This window comes from Neofelis nebulosa, chromosome 11 (genome assembly GCF_028018385.1).
Source record: "Neofelis nebulosa isolate mNeoNeb1 chromosome 11, mNeoNeb1.pri, whole genome shotgun sequence".
NCBI lineage: Eukaryota > Metazoa > Chordata > Mammalia > Carnivora > Felidae > Neofelis > Neofelis nebulosa.
Genome location: NC_080792.1, coordinates 3,880,694 through 3,893,909, shown reverse-complemented (window position 1 = coordinate 3,893,909; position 13,216 = coordinate 3,880,694). Strand labels below are relative to the sequence as shown.

Below are 13,216 nucleotides of genomic sequence, written 5' to 3'. Positions count from 1 at the left end.
ACTGAGGCCCTGACAAGTGGGTGAGTGTGTGGGGGCCGCACTGTCCATAGGTGAGTGGGCTGGGGCTGCTTCCGAGGTGCCTCATCAGTCTGTCCCTTCCCCACATCTGTCCTCCTGTCGCGATGATGATGGCGGTCTGTCCACGATGGTGGCCTCATTGGCCTGGACCCTGCAGAGATGAGCAGCTAGAATGTCACCCGTACCCACTTACCCCGGCCTCCAGGTTCAGGCTGCCTGGGGCACTCATCCTTCAGTCACCCCTGTACACACCTAGGGTCGCTCCGTGCACCTGCCGTGTGTCATAGATGTGGCTCAGGGAGCCTTGTCTTGAAAAGTAGTTTAGCCCATTCCTCCTGCTAGAGACGTGGCAAAACCAAAGGCCTCCTTCCCTGCCCAATGCTGAAGCCTGATGTTCGGTTGGTCTTTTCAGGCCCCGTGGGGTAGGTGTGGTCTGAGAATTTCCGTCTTCAGGACAACCCTGTCCTGCAAGATCCAGCCTTCTCGTCCTCCTCAGGTCCAAACTCTTACATGAAACTCAGTAGGTTTTAGAGCACTCTGACGGCTCTGACCCTGGGATGTGAGTGGCCTTGGCCTGAGCCCAGATTTGGAAGGCAGGAGCCGTTGGGGGGTCGCCTGGGGGGCTCGAGCATTGCTTTTAAAGGGCAGGTCTGTAGGCGAGGCGGGGAGGGTTGGAGCCCAGCCCTGACCCCGGGGGAGCCTCAGGCAGGCCCATTCATCAGCTGCCCAGCAGTTAGATGGAGAGGATTGGAAGATCAGGGGTCAAGTGCTGGTGGGTGCTGGCCGTTGGTGGGCATGCAGGGGGTGATGCCCTGGTAATTGTTACTGTGTCTATTGTTACCGTTAGTGCTGGGGCCTTGGAGCCCACTCAGCTCTTGGAATGGAGGGCAGAGGGGTAAAGGAGGCTGGCTGATGGCTCACAGAATCACTCTGGAACATTCCATGGGCTCCCTCACACCTTCGTCTTTGTGGCCATTGAATCCCTCGCCCCTGTTAACGCTATGGCCATCCCGTTGTCTGTGTTCTCAGGTGACCATGAGCGCCCCTACCTGTGGTTTGACTGGAGGGCCACTAGAATGCAGATTACCTGCTCAAGGGGACGTGTTCTCTCCACAAGCTAATTTTACTGTCCTATCCTAGGGCGGAGCAGGAAAACACCTCTGGGGTCCGCAGGGTGTCACGATGCGGGCACAGGGCAGGCGGCCCCCAGCTGCCCCTCTGGGTCCAAGCTTCCTCGGGCTCCACATACGTTAGCGTTGGAAAGTTTACTCCTTTAGGGAATAGGTCAACGGGCTAGAGCAACGGAAGAAGAGTGTGATAGCAGGGAATATCAACTTATCAGGACTGGGACGCTGGATGAGCCAGTGGTGGAGTGTCACCTTAACGTTCTAGAACGGGACAGAGAGCATGCGGGCTGAAGGCTGAGGTCCTGCAGCGTGATGACCGCCGAGCTGGAGGGCTGAGGGCCGCTGGGGAGGCCCGCCGCCTAGGCCCCTCCTTGGGACCTGCAGCCCCCTCCAGGAGAAGGTGGGACAGGGAACACGCGGGGGGCGTGTGGAAGATGGTCCTGGCCACTGGCATCCCTCCTACCAGAACCCAGATACCACTTGCACCCCTTACGTGCCTGCCCCCTTCTACTTGTTAAAATTTTTTGAAAAGTAACAATTAACAAAGGCCTTTGCACATTTCTCTCCCCAGGCTGGGCCCTGCCCTTCCTGGAACCCCTGGTCCCGGGGTCTGGCTCCCGGCTGCCAAGTGCTCACGGAAGGTTTGCTGCTGCTGTTTCATTCCAGGAACAGAGAGGGATGGCTAATCCTTGTTTGTTGAGGTGAAAACACAGAAGAAGGTTTTGAAGGTAGAGATATTTATCAAGAGCCACGCCACTCAACATAACCCATATATTCTTTATCTAGAAAAAACCCCACTATTAACATTCTTTGAAAAGAAGTTTTCCCTTGTACTGTGTATACAGTTTTGTCCTTTGCTGTTTGCACTTAATGACTCTCCATGTGATTAAAGACACTTAAAAATTTTTTTTTTAAATGTTTATTTTTGAGAGAGAGAGAGAGAGAGACTGAGAGAGACAGAGTGTGAGCGGGGGAGGGGCAGAGAGAGAGGGAGACCCAGAATCCGAAGCGGGCTCCGGGCTCTGAGCTGTCAGCAGGGAGCCTGATGCGGGGCTCGAACCCATGAACCACGAGATCATGACCTGAGCTGAAGTCGGATGCTTAACTGACTGAGCCACCTGGTGCCCCTTTATTTTTTTTTTTTTAATTTTTTAGCATTTATTTATTTTTGAGAGATAGAGACAGAGCATGAGCAGGGGAGGGGCAGAGGGAGAGAGGGACACACAGAATCTGAAGCAGGCTCCAGGCTCTGAGCTGTCAGTACAGGGCCTGATGCAGGGATTGGACCCACGAACCATGAGCTCATGACCTGAGCTGAAGTCAGATGCTTAACCGACTGAGCCACCCCGGGGCCCCAGGACACTTTTTAATGTTTGAATAATTGTGCATCGTGGGGATCAACTACAAATCACTTAATTACCTTTTACTGTTGGAGACTCAGAGCGTGGTGGATTGTGTATGGAATAATATATAAAGGACATCTTTGTGCAGAAAGCCTTTTCTGTGTTTCGTATCGTGTTCGTGGCTGTCCGTCCCCAAGTACAATTACGTGGCCTAAGGGTGTCAGCATTTCAGACATCTGACTTCTTTGGCTGCGACTCTGTCGGTCACACCCCACGACGGGCACAGAAGAGGTGCTCTGATACTCCCTACGGAATACTTGGGGTCGGTCCCGCTCACAGCAGTTACTGGACGTGCTCGCTGGCACTGGGACGCCGACGAAGGAGAGCAGCTTCGTTCTGAGGTGGCCGGGTGTCAGGTGACCCAGATTTGAATGCCGCATTGTTTCTTCCCCGCGTGACCTTGCGGGAGTTGGTCAGCTTCTCAGAGACTCGGTTTCCCCATCTGCAAAGCAGGCATCTCAGTGATGCTGCCTTGAGGGCTCGTGGGGTGTGGCGAGGTGATAGTGTGGACATGCCCCTCCCAGCGGGGCCCGCGAGCTGAAAGTTGAGGTTTCACTAAGAGGACAGGCGAGTAAACATCTCTCAGTTCTTCGGGGAACAGTGGGTTCTGGCAGGGATTAAGAGGGGCGTCACGACGGAGGCGACATCTGAGCCTCCCCGTGAGGATAAGTGTTCACGAGGTCCGGGGAGGCACTGTCTGGGCCCGGTTCCCACCCAGGGCTGGACGCGTGGCAGGAGGAGGGGCCCACGTGGGGATTTGTGCCCACCCCGCCCCCGTGTAGGACATGACTTTAATGGAGATTTCAACTCTGGGATGGCGAGAGCGGGGTCCCCGGGCTGCGGGACGAAGCGGGGTGGCCTGGCTGGAAGGCCGCTGCAGCGGCAGGTGGTTGGCGTGGGGTCCGGATTGCTGAGGTCGGGGGCAGCGCTGGATGCCGGGCTTGAGAACAGGGACAAGGGCTGTGTCTCCGGAGTGGGTGACTTGTTTTGTTTGGGGTGGTTCAGTAACAGGTGATTTAGGGGGGGTCCTAATTCGGGGGTGAGCGCGCTGTTACTTGGGGAGGGGGCAGGAGGAACGTTTTGTTTGCACATAATTGACTTGGGAGTGTCTGGAACACTCACACCGTGACAAATTCATGTGGCAGCAATTGGAGCTCCTTCTGTGTGCCAGACACAGCTCACTCTGCAGACGTGCAAGCCCAGCCTTCACGTACCGCCCCTGTCAGGGCCTGTGGCCAGCGGGTCTGTCCGGGGGGCGGGCGGGGCATCGATTCGGTGGTCCTAGACATGTGCGCTGGGGGGACTCACGGAACAGGTGGCATCCCCTGAAAGAGACCGCTGTCCAGTTGGCAGGACCAACGGGAGGGGGTGGCTGGAGGCAGCCGGTGCCCTCGTCCGGGGACAGCAGGGTCACCGTGTGCCGTCCCCAGGGCTGTGGCTGGGGCAGGAGGGACCTTGAAACTGCCTCCCCACAGGGATGCTGGGAAGGTGGGCATGCTGAGCCCAGGGCAGGGAGAGCGGGTAGGATCCCGGGTTTCCCCTTAGTGCATGCTGGGGCTCCCTTCCCGTGAGCTCCAGGAGGGTGGGCACATTAGGGATCCCCCATCCCCAACACCCGCTTCCTGGAGAACAGCGGACGTGGGTGTCCCAGCCGAGGGAAGGGCTCACTCAGAAATGATACCTTGGGAGGGTTTCCTTGTGGAAGAGGCTGGGGTTTGTTCTGTGTGGTTCTACCTGACAATTGCTGCTTTGGGGGCATGTGGAGTTGTCAGCGGAACTCATTTGAGCTCAACCCAGGAACTTCCCAGTGTAGACTGGACTGCCCTAGGAGGAGGACGACCTGGGATGGAGTGTGGCCCCCGGATACTGCACGCCGTCGGGGGGCGGGGGTGCCCGGGGAAGGGGATGAAACCTGTGCCCGAGGGAGCAGGCAGGTGTCAGCCTCCTTGTGTCTATACCATTCCAGACCCAGAATGGGTCTGCTGTGGGGACCAGGGCGTGCTGAATGAACCGTAGTGGTGTTATGGTGGCATCTCCCATTTCTGGGTTTGCAGACCTGGGACAGAAGTCATTTATTTATTCAGACATGCTGCTGGGTGCCAGCCCGGGGGTAGGCAGGGGGTGGCTTTGCTTCCGTCCAGGGATGGAGACAGACCAGCTGACCGGTGATCCAGGGAGCAGACCCACGGTGATGGGCCTCCCAGGCCGAGCCAAACTGGTTCAGATGAAACCTTTCCTTGCAATTAGTTTTATTTATTTATTTATTTATTTATTTATTTATTTATTAAAAAAATCTTTTTTACGTTTATTTTAGTTTTGAGAGACAGAGAGAGACAGGTCGTGAGTGGGGGAGGGACAGAGAGAGAGGGAGACACAGAATCCGAAGCAGCTCCAGGCTCTGAGCCATCAGTCAGCACAGAGCCGGAGGCGGGGCTCGAACTCACGAACTCTGAGACCATGACCCGAGCCGAGGTTGCACGCTCAACCGACTGAGCCACCCAGGTGCCCCGAAATTAGTTTTCATTAGTTGCTGGGGCGTGAATCCTAGTTTCCTCAAAGAGGACAGACCGGGTCCATGAGGCAGCTGCCTGCCACGGCCCCTGGTGCGTGGGGCTGCTTTGGGACAGCTTAGAGTCAGGCCAGCACCTGTGGGACTTGGGGCCCCCATCTTCAAACGGACTCTGCCCCGCCCGGACTGCTTCGTGGTCTTAGACGTCCCCATCAGAACCCGCAGGGGTGGACCTTGGGGCCCAGGTGACGAGGCTTCATAAACTAGGACCCTTGGCCGGGGGTTGGAGCTTCAAACCTTCAGAGCCCTGGATGGTCCTCAACCCTTAATAATTATACAGCAAATGAAGGCGACGTCCAACTTGGAAATCTTGGGGGTTGGGGGAGGGGTTGTTGTTGTTGTTTCAGTTTTATGAGGTTTACGTTTCCCAGGAGGGCCGTGTAGGATTGTCTGGAGCGCCGTGCAGAGGCCCGTGCCTGTAGTAAACCTCAGCCCCTGCCCTACTGCTTCTTTTCCCTGCTGGCCGCACAGCATTAACGGCACCGTAGCGCCCGGGTCTGTTAGCGGACCGCCCTTCGTGTGAACTTCAGCTGTGAAACACTCAGGTTGCTCGATGCCAGCCCCGCCCCCCAGTGCGGGATGGCCCACGGTGTCTGGTGCGTGCAGGGATTCTGCAGGGTCCACGTGACCGATTCCGCCGTGTTCCCCGTGCCTGTGTGTGCACATGCCCAGAAGTGCGCGTGGCTGCCCCAACCCGAAGCCCTCTGTCTGCAGGTGCTGACACTGTCCTGTCACTTCCTGCCACCCCCCCCTCCCCCCCCCACCCCCCGCCCCGCGTCTGCCCTTCGGGCAGCCGAGATGTTCTCGGTCTCTCCTATCAACCGTCCCTGCAAACGCGTGTGCTCAATGCCACGTTCCCTGAGGATCGGGCTCTGATAAGGTGATAAAGAGTGATCAGATTTAATGAGACACCCCTCTCGCATCATAGCGGTGCATTTTACTAGGGGCCTCCTGGAAAATGTCTTAAGCCCAAATTTCCCAAGAGGTGGACAGAGCACTCATTCAGCTAGTTGTTTCCTAAAAAAAAAAAAAAAAAAAAAATAATAATAATAATAATAAAAATACAAATAAATGTATTTTGGTCAAATAAGAGGTGGTACATAGAGTTAGCTCCCCTTGAGAATTAACGAGATAGGTCACATGTTAAAGATTTAAAATGTCCCGCGGTAAAAAAAAATCAGGTTTCATCTAATGATTTATGTGCCCTCCAACCTTCTCATTCACGTGACGTCTGTCTGCATCCAGTACTTTCCTTTGGGAAATGACGCCATCAGCCCAAGAAGTGACTCTGTTGTAGCATTTCCACTGGCTTTGTTAACATGTAAAGAAAATGTGTTTATTGTGGTAAAAGGTTCATAGCGTAAAAGTGAATGTTTTAATCCATTTTTAAGTGGACGCTTCAGTGGCACTAAGTGCATTCACACTTGTCAGGCAGCCACATCCCCACCATCCGTCTCCGGAACTTTCTGTCTCCCCAAAAGCCGAAACTCCGCTCCCCGCGGAACGCTAACTCCCCAGCCCCCCTCCCCCCTTGTGCCCCCGGAAACCACCTTCTACCCTCTGTCTCTGTGAATTTGACTACTTGTTATAGGTGCTTCATATCAGTGGAATCAGACAGTACGTGCCCTCTTGTGTCTGGCTGATTTCCCTTCACCATGACGTCCTCCAGGTTCGTCCGCGCGATGGCGGGTATCAGAATTTCCTTCCTCTTTAAGACCGCATAATATTCCAGTGTGCATATACACACATTGTGTTCCTCCATTCATCTGTCACCAGATATGTGGGTCGTCTCCGCCTTAGACTCCTGTAGGCGATGCTGCTTGGCACACTCTCCGGGGTCCCCCTGCGGGTGACACCGGCTTTGTCCAGGCAGGGGGCTGGTGGCGCGACGTGTGGTTCTTTGTAGTGAGGCCGAGAGTATTTTCATCGCTTGCCGCGGAGGAGGCTTTTTATTTATGGAAACCATATGATCCTGTCTGTGGAATATGTTGCCCTCAAAGCCGACAGCCGGGTCCCACCCGATGGGAAGGCGTAACAGACCCGCACATCACTTAGGAAAGCAAGAGCCTCTGGGGGGAGGGGGCCAGGCTCCCCTTGCGGCCCCCGCTGTGACGGCCACACTGACGTCTCGAAGAAGGGGGCGGCTGCTGGCCCTTTAGTAAGAGGCCCCTTCGGCGCAAATGTATTCACTCGGGAGGGGGGACGTCGTCCCGGGTGAAACCCGGGTTCCGCCGCGGAGCCGTAAGCGGCTGCTTCCGTAAAGCGTGGCCTGGGAGCTTGGCTGAGAAACTTCTCTTTAAAGACCATCTAACTGCCGGGGAGGCCGCGTCCTTGAAGATGATTGATTTCCCCTCACCGTGTTTCATTTTTCTCTCCTAGCTTATGTTCCCGAGGAAGAACTAAAGGCAGCAGAGATAGATGAAGAAGCCGTGGAGGAGGATGGGCTGTCCCTGGACGTCCAGGACGGCGAGTACGTGTGCAACGAGGAATCGGAGATCAAAGAAGCCCAGAGCTACCAGAACTCCCCGGTCAGCACCGCGACGAATCAGGACGCGGGCTACGGGTCCCCTTTCAGTGAGAACAGCGACCAGCTGGTCCATTTCAAGAGCTCTTCCTCCAGAGAGGGCAAAGAGGATCCGCAGGGCCCGGACGGCGTCTCCTACCCCCAGGACAGCTTGGCACAGATCAAGGCTGTGTATGCCAACCTGTTCTCCGAGTCCTGCTGGTCCAGCCTCGCCTTGGACTTGAAGAAGTCCGGTTCGACCACCAGCAGCAACGATGTGGGCCCGAAGGAGAGCTCCACCCCCGCGCCCACGCCCCCCACCAGCACGGCGGGGCCCACGGGCACCACCGCGAGCACCCCCAGCTCGGGCTCGGGCTCGGGCTCGGGCACCGGAGGCAGCGGCGGCTCGGGCTACGACTGGCACCAGGCCGCGCTGGCCAAGACGCTGCAGCAGACGTCCTCCTACGGGCTGCTCCCCGAGCCCAGCCTCTTCAGCACCGTGCAGCTCTATAGGCAGAACAACAAGCTCTACGGGTCCGTGTTCACGGGCGCCAGCAAGTTCCGCTGCCGGGACTGCAGCGCCGCCTACGACACGCTGGTGGAGCTGACGGTGCACATGAACGAGACGGGGCACTACCGCGATGACAACCGGGACAAGGACTCCGAGAAGACCAAGCGGTGGTCCAAGCCCAGGAAGCGCTCGCTGATGGAGATGGAAGGCAAGGAGGACGCGCAGAAGGTGCTCAAGTGCATGTACTGCGGCCACTCCTTCGAGTCGCTGCAGGACCTGAGCGTCCACATGATCAAGACCAAGCATTACCAGAAAGTGCCTCTGAAGGAGCCGGTACCAGCCATCGCCAAACTGGTCCCTTCCACCAAGAAGCGCGCCCTGCAGGACCTGGCGTCGCCGTGCTCTCCCGAGCCGGCGGGGCTGGCCGCCGACGCGGCGCTGGGCGAGGCGGCCAAGGACCAGAAGGCCGCCAACCCCTACGTGACGCCCAACAACCGCTACGGCTACCAGAATGGGGCCAGCTACACCTGGCAGTTCGAGGCCCGCAAGGCGCAGATCCTCAAGTGCATGGAGTGCGGCAGCTCCCACGACACCCTGCAGCAGCTCACTGCCCACATGATGGTCACCGGCCACTTCCTCAAGGTGACCACCTCGGCCTCCAAGAAGGGGAAGCAGCTGGCGCTGGACCCCGTGGTGGAAGAGAAGATCCAGTCCATCCCTTTGCCGCCCACCACGCACACCCGGCTGCCCGCCTCCCACGTCAAGAAGCAGCCCGACTCTCCCGCGGCGTCCTCGCCCGCCGAGGAGAAGAAGGAGCCCGAGCGGGAGAAGGCGCCGGCGGCCGGGGAGGCGGAGAAGAAGGTCAAGGAGGAGAGCCAGGACGCGGCCGAGAAGTTCGAGCCCACCGCCCTGTATCGGTACCTGCGCGAGGAGGACCTGGACGACAGCCCCAAGGGCGGGGTGGACATCCTCAAGTCCCTGGAGAACACGGTGTCCACGGCCATCAGCAAAGCCCAGAACGGCGCACCCTCGTGGGGCGGCTACCCCAGCATCCACGCGGCCTACCAGCTGCCCGGCACCGTGAAGCCGCTGCCGGCCGTGCAGAGTGTGCACATGCAGCCGTCCCACGCGGGGGGCGTGAAGTCGCTGTCGTCGGAGCACAGCGCGCTCCTGCACCCCCCGGGGAGCCTCACGCCCCCGCCGCACAAGAGCAACGTGTCCGCCATGGAGGAGCTGGTGGAGAAGGTCACCGGCAAGGTCAGCATGAAGAAGGAGGAGAGGCCCGCCGACCGGGAGAAGGGCTCCCCGGCCAAGGCCGTGTCCCCCGTGGCCAAAGAGAACAAGGACTTCCCTCGAGCGGAGGAGAGCGGCGGCAAAGTCCAGCAGAAGAAGGGCCCTGAGGCGGAGGCGGGGAAGGCCAAAAAGGAGGGCGTGCCGGACGCGCACACCCCAAACGGCACCGAGCCGCTCAGGGCCAAAGTCACCAACGGCTGTAATAACCTGGGGATCATCACGGACCACTCGCCCGAGCCCTCCTTCATCAACCCGCTGAGCGCGCTGCAGTCCATCATGAACACGCACCTGGGCAAGGTGTCCAAGCCCGCGAGCCCCTCGCTGGACCCGCTGGCCATGCTGTACAAGATCAGCAACAGCATGCTGGACAAGCCGGTCTACCCCGCCACCCCCGCCAAGCAGGCCGACGCCATCGACCGCTACTACTACGAGAACAGCGACCAGCCCATCGACCTGACCAAGTCCAAGAGCAAGCCCCTGGTCTCCGGCGCGGCCGACTCCGTGGCGTCGCCTCTCCGGGAGAGCGCCCTCATGGACATCTCGGACATGGTGAAAAACCTCACGGGCCGGCTCACCCCCAAGTCCTCCACCCCCTCCACCGTGTCGGAGAAGTCGGACGCCGACGGCAGCAGCTTCGAGGAAGCGCTGGACGAGCTGTCGCCCGTGCACAAGAGGAAGGGGCGGCAGTCCAACTGGAACCCCCAGCACCTGCTCATCCTGCAGGCTCAGTTTGCCTCGAGCCTGCGGGAGACGCCGGAAGGGAAGTACATCATGGCGGACCTGGGCCCCCAGGAGCGGGTGCACATCTCCAAGTTCACCGGGCTGTCCATGACCACCATCAGCCACTGGCTGGCCAACGTGAAGTACCAGCTGAGGAGGACAGGGGGTACCAAGTTCCTGAAGAACCTGGACACAGGACATCCTGTTTTCTTTTGCAACGATTGTGCCTCTCAGTTCAGAACTGCTTCTACGTACATAAATCACCTAGAAACACACTTAGGCTTCAGCTTGAAGGATCTCTCCAAGCTGCCACTAAATCAGATTCAAGAACAGCAGAACGTTTCAAAAGTCCTGGCCAACAAGGCTTTGGGCCCGGTAGGGGCCGCCGAGGACGATCTGGGCTCCACATTCCAATGCAAGCTTTGCAACCGGACTTTTGCGAGCAAGCACGCAGTCAAACTGCACCTTAGTAAGACCCACGGCAAGTCCCCGGAGGACCACCTGATCTATGTGACAGAGTTGGAAAAACAGTAGCGTCCAGGTATGCAAGGGACGGAGGCACATTGCACTAAATGTCGTCTTTGTACTGCACTAGGCCCGGCTGAGCCTCCGAAATCAGCCTCCCCTTTGTTGCCGAGCCGGCTGTCTGGACCTTGGTTTTTCTTACACATATTTTGTAGTTATATTTATATGCTCTTTGTCCGATTGTGCATGTTATTTTTCTTTTTCCGTGAGTCAAAGTCTGACCTTTATTTTCAACATCTGTTCTTGATGTTAAGCTATCTTTTGTAGGAAATAGTGGGGCACACTACTCAGAGACATTTATTTAGCAGGCGAGAAAGACACAAATAACAATGACAAAAAGACATCCTAAAATTACGAAGTTGCCATGACAATAAAGGTCATAGAACCTAGTAGTGTCAAGTTTAACCCTTTGAGGACTGCAATTGCATTTCTGTGCCTTTCACTCAAAAAAAGAAAAAAAAAAAAAGAAAAGAAAGAAAAAAAAGGAAAGAAAAAAAAGGCTTCAAGGCATTTCATTCAGATCAAAAGCTGTGTCAGACACAAAACTTATTTAATAATTAAAAAATGAGCTTTTATATGCAGAACTGGTTTGTGAAGGAAACATGCATGCAGCTGTTGGAAGATAGAAAGGTGTCTAGGACTCATGGGGTTAGGAAGCCACAGCTTTACACATTTAGAACAAAACAAACCAAACCACACAAAAAAAACCCACCGCCACCACCACCCCAAACATCCCGAGTTGCCACTCTGCCCAAACCCTCTGGATGCTGAAAAAAAAAAAAAAAATGCCACTTTTGGCAAAAAAGTATGCAAGCTATTATTTAAAAAATGTGTAAAAATGCTATTTCTTTTTTCCTGTAAAATACTGCGGTTTATAGTTATTTACAAATGTAAGCTTTGGTATAAGCTGACCTTTCTATAGCGTGCTGCATTGGTAAATGAAAAAAAAAAAAATGGGGCAAACGGAGTCCTTTCCTTGTAAATTGCCAGCATCCGCTTAAAAACCCCTGTATGTTACATTATCGTACCATTTTAATCTATTCCACTTTCTTTGTACCTTCTGGCTGTATGCTTTCTCTTTTAACTTTTTATATTGTCATTTTATATTAAATTTCTGTGTATATAATGTAAAACCACAATTTTTGAATAAAATTTAGTTCCTGCAGCTTGATTTAAATAGAGGAATTTTACCGGCACCCGCATCTTTCCAGATGCATGTATATCAGACAAAAATAAATAAATGAAAACAAAGCGAGCAGTGCACTATTAATTATACATTTTGATGTTCTATCATTAATATTGTACAGTACATTTTGGTTCACACAATTAAATCCACTGTTTTCTCAAATGTAAAATAAAACCCACATGCAGTTCTTGATTTACATAGATTGTCATGTCGTCATTATATTGCCTTTGAGAGGTTATTTTAGCAACAAGAGGTATATAGCTTCTGCAGTCAACCAACAAAAATTCTATTCAGAGTCATCACTTCGTGATTTGTGTGGTGACACGCTTCATTCGGATGATAAGTGTTGCGGTGTTTTTTTTTTTTTTTAATGATAATTAAAATTTTTAACGCTACCCGGTGCCACGGGTTGCTGAGTTCAGCCACTGAGTGGTGACTGTTTTGTACATATGTGGACTGAGCTGCTTCATCCAGAGGATCCTCACGGACTATTTAAAAATGTTTACGGTTATCCTTGGTGTGAATCCAGGGACTTGGGGCGGGGGGGGGGGGGGTGGGGGGGGTGGGGGGGGGTGGGGGGGGGTGGGGGGGGTGGGGGGGGGGTGGGGGGGGTGGGGGGGGGTGGGGGGGGGTGGGGGGGGGTGGGGGGGGGTGGGGGGGGGTGGGGGGGGTGGGGGGGGGTGGGGGGGGTGGGGGGGGGTGGGGGGGGGTGGGGGGGGGTGGGGGGGGTGGGGGGGGGTGGGGGGGGGGGTGGAAGGGCCGGTCTTGCTGTAGCAGCAACGACCCTGGGGGGCCTCGGAACTAGTTTCGTGTTGCTCCAAAGAGGAAAGCCTGGTTTCTGCACTTTTGGAAATGCAGTTTTTAGAAGCTGAGCTGCTCGGTGCTCCAGCGTTTGGGGCCGGTGTTGTTCTGCAGGTTCCCCCCGAGCACCGAGGGGCTCCACCGGGGAGGCCGCCAGGCCCACCCCCCAGCCGTCTCTCTGGGGCTCACTGCTTCCGCCTGCAGTGGGACATCACAGGTCCAGGCCCGCAGCCTCTCTTCTCGCCGGAAGTACTCACTGACGTGAGCAGGGAGACGGCTTCTACTACCTTTTGCTTAACTTTTCTTGAAAAGTCCATCCCGAGAAAGGTGAGGAGGCCGGGCTCTGTTCAGAGGCAGCCGGAGGGGAGGGCGGGGTTTCCGCTGAGAGGAGGCGGGGGCCGGTCCGGGCGCCATGTTTGCGTGGTCTTCGTGCCAAGGCCCAGAGCACCAGGGAGGCTTGCTACATTTTTTTCTGCCTTTTTTTCGTTGGTGAATGGCTCTGTCCTTTAGGAGCTGCAGCCATTTAGACATTTCAGTTCACTTACTGGGTGATTATGTAC

At 55.9% G+C, this 13,216-nt stretch overlaps 1 protein-coding gene across 1 annotated transcript in view; it reads left to right on the top strand.

Moving 5' to 3' along the window:
- Positions 1-12,051, top strand: part of TSHZ1 (teashirt zinc finger homeobox 1) — a 75,003-nt gene extending 62,952 nt beyond the window's left edge. The window contains exon 2 of the mRNA XM_058691798.1: positions 7,497-12,051. Within this exon, the coding sequence (XP_058547781.1) occupies positions 7,497-10,678 (3,182 nt within the window). The 3' untranslated portion in view covers positions 10,679-12,051. The remainder of the gene's footprint in view (positions 1-7,496) is intronic.
- Positions 12,052-13,216: the final 1,165 nt, after the last annotated feature.